At 34.0% G+C, this 6,980-nt stretch overlaps 1 protein-coding gene across 1 annotated transcript in view; it reads right to left on the minus strand.

The window, feature by feature from the left end:
* LOC106477924 (inactive tyrosine-protein kinase 7-like) overlaps positions 1 to 5,558 on the minus strand; it is an 82,439-nt gene extending 76,881 nt beyond the window's left edge. The window contains exon 1 of the mRNA XM_013938441.2: positions 5,350 to 5,558. Coding sequence (XP_013793895.2) covers positions 5,350 to 5,398 — 49 coding nt within the window. The 5' untranslated portion in view covers positions 5,399 to 5,558. The remainder of the gene's footprint in view (positions 1 to 5,349) is intronic.
* Between the last annotated feature and the right edge of the window lie 1,422 nt (positions 5,559 to 6,980).

The raw sequence follows: 6,980 nt of genomic DNA on the forward strand, positions 1-6,980 counted from the left end.
AAATTAAGGACGGCTAGCGCAGATAGCCCTCGTGTATCTTTGCGCGAAATTCAAAAACAAACAAACAAGCAACGAAAAGTTAACAAACAGAAAAAGACTCAGGTAAAAAAACACGATTTTCTTTCAAATCAAACGCATTCAATTTTTTACCAACTACTATTTAAGTTTCCAGTCATTTCCTTATGTTATTGTTATTCAAATATATACTTTCTTCATAATGATATTGTTTCGAATTTAAAATTTAGATTGTCAAAAAACCCTCAGTTAATCAACGTGAAAATAAAAGTCATACTTTTTAACTCTAAGGTACGAAATTAACTATTTTACATGGGTTATTTATTTTTCTGTTAACATTTTGGTTCGCGGATCTTAAACGTTGATTCAATTTAACAAAATTTAATCTGTCTGGCTGAAAAAATAAAAACGATATCCGCCTCGCCCTTTTTTTTTTACTTCAATACAATTAGTTACACAATACAGAACGGTTTGCGTAATAATAACTGCTACAAGTAAAACGTTTTCACGATGTTTTATCAGGCTAGTTTATTACTTTTAGGCTGCTATTCTACATCTTTGATGAACTCAATCTTTTTATATTTTTCTTGGTTTATTGTTGTTAACTTGTAGGTTTCTGTTTAACAGTATTTATAAACCGAAATATAAATTATCTATGGTGTTTCGACTCAAAACATCATACATATTATATACACTTCACCATGATAAGAGGCTTAATGATATTTCTTTGGTCTGCTGACCCAAGCTGTGCTGATGAGCCTTGAATAGGCGAAACTGTTGATGACCAATCAAGTAATGTATAAGGGCCTCTACGTCACAGATTCTCTTTTCAATTTCACCTCTGGTGAGAAAATAATATAAATTTTTAACACACACACACACATATATATATATGTATATACGAAATATAAATTATTATTTTTTCTTTACTTTGTTTAACCATAGAATTATTGATAAGGACCTTTTTAAAGATTTTGAAAAACTGTTTATGCTCAAAATTTCTTGTGGATCTGTAACTTTGTTGGTTAAAAGGCCACCCAATATTATACGGGTCACACAAAAACTAGAAACAAAAATACCACCAATATTACAGTTAATTTCACTATTTTCTGCTGGGGTCCCATGCGTATTTTACATAGGGAAAAGTAATAATTACAGTTATATAGATATACAATGAAATGTCACTGCCAAAAGTTAAATCACTCAATATGGTGGAATATGTGGAACCTATCGGTAAAGAACGAGTATTAATCAGTCGGTAATTTAAGGGTTAAGATGGTTTTTGGTTTATTACGAAACATAATTTAATAAAACTGCTCTCCAGATCTGGTTTTCGTGGCTCGATTGCTAACGTTTCAATAAAATAATCAGAAAATTCTGTAATGTGGTTATGAACCAGTTTCACAACCTTTCAAAATTAACTGAAATATTAATTTAACTGTTAACGCACGGAGCTTACCTGATTAAAAGCAGCTTTGTTCGGAACTTCTTGTTGAATTGTTAAAACCTATTTGATTATCTAAGTGGACTTATCACGCCAAAGTATAGTCCTCAAATGACGGATTTAGTGGCGTGTAAAATTTAACAGATTGTAAAATAGTTACACAAAAATTGTGCTTCTCGGCGGTTTGTATCTGATTAGACTATGGCGTTGAGTGTAAACTTGAAGTTTCTATACCATTAAGGATATGAACAGCGTGAAAGCATTAAGAGTTGACAATGTGGTTAAATATCACAACCAGGCAAGCTGTAATCTTAACATTTCACCGCTGATTGACTCAGTAAGGATTTTAGGGGAATAAATACTTTGATAGCATTCCCTGAATTACCCCATTGTTTGCTGAAGGCCGCTACAGACCTTTACCCTAACCAGACCAGCATGAAGGTTTAGTTGATCCGCTATTTACAGAGCACGCATGCATCAATAGAGTAAGCTCCGTACCGCGTACAACTTTTAAGAACAAGCTTTTCTGGGTAGAAGCTGTGTTCACAAACTACAATAAGATTGCTAATTCACACTACAAGAAACTCAAGCTGGTTTGTGTTTTGCCGCTTGCATCATTCAACACTGTATTAAATATTGTGTAGCATCTCGACGATGTTTCAGAATTTTGAATAACTCTTACAACAAGTCCTTTCGACGTTTGTTTCTTGACTATTCTCAAGGGGGTTGGGGGGGGTCTTTTTTCTACTAATGTCCAAGTTTGTATATAAGATTTATATCTAATATTTGCAGTAGATCAGAGTAGAGTGAGTTTTGGGTCAATTATAATATTTTTATAATTACCTGAATTCCGCGTACTACATCCAGAGACAACTTGAAACGTACGTTTAAGTTGGAATCATTGAAAAAGAATATATAAAACATTATCGTACAAAAAAGAAAGTAACTATTTGTTAGTTGGACTTGAATGTTTTTTGGGGAAATCCGAGTTGAATAGCACGAAACGTATCTATTTTCACAGGTTTTAGTCATTATAGTTCAAAGAAGTGTATATAAAAGACTACGTGAAAGCTATGCTAATAGCATTGGTTTTATATGTAATGATTATATAAACACAAATATAGATAATTAAATAAGTATACAAACAAATGTCAAATACATAGTTAATGTGTGAAGGATTAAAAATGTTTCTCTTACATTTAAATTACTTTAATCTAATTGCATCTAAGCCATACTCCTCCTTTGAAAAAAACGATGTTTCTTCAATTATCTTTGTTTTCAACTCTCACAAAAACCGCATAAATTAATTAAAACATACCATTGTTATATAAAAGTGTTTATAGATTGTTTAATTTCGATGATTAGGTACCTCGTTTAAGTACTTGCCCCTATATATAACTTATTATTTAAACAAAAACAGAAAGATATAGACTTGACACTGGGTAGAAAAATCAACTGTTTCACGGGATGGATTCTGTTTGATCCAAATGGAGAAGTTTGATACAATTATTGTTATATTCTGTTTTAAACTGTTATCAAATATGTACTACATACGATATTTTCTGATCCCATTGAAAATAACTGTTCTGCATTTATTACGTAAGCGTACATGAAATTTACCCCCCCCCCCAAAAAAAAAGAGAAAAAAAATCGATGTGAACACGTTTTTGTTTTTGTTCTACCAGACCTTCAAAAATCGGGTAGAACCAACGTTTCAGCGCAACTAGTAATAAATAACACAAATATTTTAAAATGTCTGAAAGAACAATAAATCAACTTCAGCAGTTCAAAATATGCCTCCATAAATATCTTCCATAAGTGGATAACACGTAAGCATCACGCGATTGTATATAAATGATAGAATTCTTCAAATTTCGAAAGTAAATTGTTTTCCCTATTATGCTGAGCAACAAACCACACAATCTGCGTCTTTTCAAAGTTCTGTTCCTCCCAGTACAAAATAAATAAACATCACAATTCAAAACACGGAACGATTTGTTTTCCTTTTCTTAATAATTTAAAAACTATGATATTTCCAGGTATAAAATATCTCATGAGCATATAATCGTTTAATAACAACATTTTGTACGGTTTATAACGTAAAACTACAATTAGTTCAGAGGCGTCGCTAGGTGTTTAAACGATTCGAGGCTCGGGCCCATAAGTTGGGGGAATTTTCGGCGTTTCAGTATGATATCAATCATGGTTTTCTATTCTGATTTTTCAAAACACTAACTGGGGATTCAGGGCACTGTCAAGCAGAATCGGGACTTGGGCTCCGTGTTCCAGAGCCTAGCAACTGTTCTGATTTAGTTTTTGCTTGTTTCAATACAGCTCGAAGGAAAACTTCTGGTATTTTTAAGATTAAAAAACTACAACTACTTGCTGGTACGTTAATCAAAATGATTACTTTCCAAACAGTCCCCCGGTGGGGGCAGCGGCAAGTCTATGAAGTTACACCGCTTAAATCCGGGGTTCAATTCCCTGTGGTGGAGACAACAGATGGCCTAGTGTCGCTTTGTTCTAAAAAATAAACAATCTTTCCAATTAATACTACTTCTAAAGCATTATCTTTGCTTAGGTATGAGCAGATTAAAAATTTGCTTCCTTACAATTACAAACAAATTTTTTTTTAAATTACACGATTTAAAAAGAACATTGTTGTCCGCTGCCATACATGGTAGCACCTGATGATGACAAAACCTTGTCGAAACGTTGTACATTTGTTGTTATGTTAAACTTATATTAAAGTTTTTCTTCGTTACCCATTCAATCCGTCTCCAGCCATTATCATGGTAGTACAGGTGTTTATCTAAGGAACAACAAAAACATGAATATGTTCTTGTAGACATTTGAAATGTACTGAAATTTCTGAAACAACAATGCGAAAGAAGCGAGAACACATGCATATGTGATCGAGCTAACAACAAGCGAAAACCAACCCAAAAGGGTCCATCAATCGACGTAGCTCATCAGATAAACGCAGTCTATACCGGTTTTACATCAACTTCTATTTAAAAAGAAAAATATATCTACCCCTAAAGCAAAACTAAACAATCAACAATAAGTTCGTGTTGTTTTTAACAAAACTAGCAAAAAACAGACATTATAAATGTAGACTGTAGAATAAGGCTAGATTATTCAATCCAAACTGTATTTATAAGCAAATACAACCTTAAAACGAGTTAACCCTTAAAAACTCACAAAAGAAATAATAATAATTTACCGGAATATAATAATATACATAATACATGGGCGCCCGCAGGAAGGGGCAAAGGGGGTCACTTGACCCCCCCGGGATTTTCAAAAAGAAAACAATATACTTGATATGTAAAATTATTCTTCTATGTTATTGGAAAATCATACGGTATTTGTATTTACATTTCTTAATTTTTTCAAACTTGAGTTACTTGACCCCCCTAATTTTTTTTCTTCGGGGGGGGGGCCTTGACATAATATATAAATTATAACATTACTTAATTACTGTTGGAGTCAAAACAGGTCATCTTACAGCTTGTACTTTTGTAGTATAATCTGTTTTGTCCCAATACGTATTGAATAATATACGTTTCCTAATTTCCCAAAACCTTCTTTGTCAAGCAAAATTTCAAAGACAAAGACAATAGGGAACCGACAGTTATTAAGGCAAAAAGCACACCGTCTCAACAAGTAACATCACACTGCCTACTTGCCGTCCTACTGCTGAAATCTACTAACCTGACTGTAAACGAAAAGAATCACAAAACATTCGAAAACAACAATATTGTTAGTGCGTAAAGAACATAATGACACTTGATATAACAACTAACAACTAGTCTCAACAGTGTTGTTTGGAAAGAAGGTAGGCAGGACACAGTATAAAGCCCGCACTTCATGTCAAGGGCACTTACCTAAAAACATGCACAGGGTCGATGACTTAATATGTGAATTCACGCCCATGTCTGTCTTTAAGTTTTAACCGTAGACTTGTTTCTTGTTTTGCAGCAAGTCAAGCCGTTCGTATACTGCGTTGAAATCTTTCACACTGATTTCTACCGATTATCCGATGACAAGTTGGTCGCCATCACCAAATGAACGACGCGACCAAACCTCTCCACGCCGCCACAATGCCAATTCGGTGTTGTTTTGCTTGCAAGCACATGCTGTTCGTCAAAGGCGCCGCACCTACTTGCTTGAGGGTGCTTGTATATCTACGCGACAAAAAAATAACACGCTATTGGACAACTTGCCAATAGATGGCGCTATTGCAACTTGCTTGACGATATTACGGTCCAATTTTCATTATATTTATTAATAGTTTGTATACAAAGATATACTTGGATGAGATAGAACATCCAAATTTACACTAACATATCTTCATTAGCCGCATATGATACACATCTCGAATATATTTGTAATTTTTTCTTTTCTTCATCACATCGTGTAATTCCAGTAAAAACGAAATGAATGGCTTAGAGGCCCAATCTATTCTTAAAATACCATTTCTAATTATATTTATTCATAAGAAAATTTTTAACATGTCATTTATATCACATCTTTAAAAAATGTTCTTAACATGAACGTTATTTCTTGAGACACTTCTGCATAATGAGAGTTCTTTACATACTATTTCTAAACACAGCTCTTTATACTTTATTTCTAATCACATCTCCCTATAAAAAGACCCCTAACGGCTCGGCAATAAGCCTGCAGGCTTAAGACGATAAAACCCCAGGTTTTGATACAGAACACAGATAGCTTGTTTTATAACTTTCTGCTCAACAACAGCGAAACCAAACTTTATAAAAAAGATCCAAACATGTTATTTTTAAATATCTCTTTAAAAAGCTTTTTATATGTTATTTCTAATCATATATTTCTATAAAAAGCCCCCCTCAAGTGCTATATATATATTGCTTTTAATAACAACCTATTGCCAAATACACAGGTTAGATTCGTCCCCTCCTTTCAACAGAGGTTCTGACTTCTCAGAAGCTTTGTATCAGTATACCACACGTTGCTTCCTGACTCACAAAATCATATTTGCTGACTCCAGCTTAACATCTCTTCAACATGTGTGAGATGTCTCCTCCAGAGGATGATCCAGGACATGATGCTTCCCTTATGAAAAACCTGCTGCCTTATATTTATTTTGTTTGAACACGGCTTCTTTTCTCTTATCTCACTTACCTTCACAACTGAATAGATAAAGTTTTGAACACTTGACGAGTATCATTTCATAACCTTCTTTTCAGTTTTAGAATTTGTTCATCAATTATCCATAGCCACTATGCTCTGAACGTTTACCATGTGGCCGAAGAGAAATCATAACCCTCTGCTGGTCCACCGGCTTTGTGGGCTGGGATGAAATGACAGAGGAAAAAAAAAATTTGCTCTTTCAAGCAATACTGATTAGTCGTGAATTCAGTGAAACTAGTCTATTGCAGAGGGAGTAGCGAATCAAAGAATAGATGTCACAAAGGCTGTCTTCTCTTTCGATTCTGCCTCCATCGGGATCTACCAATAACTTGTACTGAGGTCG

Source organism: Limulus polyphemus, unplaced genomic scaffold, assembly GCF_000517525.1.
Source record: "Limulus polyphemus unplaced genomic scaffold, Limulus_polyphemus-2.1.2 Scaffold171, whole genome shotgun sequence".
In the NCBI taxonomy this organism is placed as follows: Eukaryota; Metazoa; Arthropoda; class Merostomata; order Xiphosura; family Limulidae; genus Limulus; species Limulus polyphemus.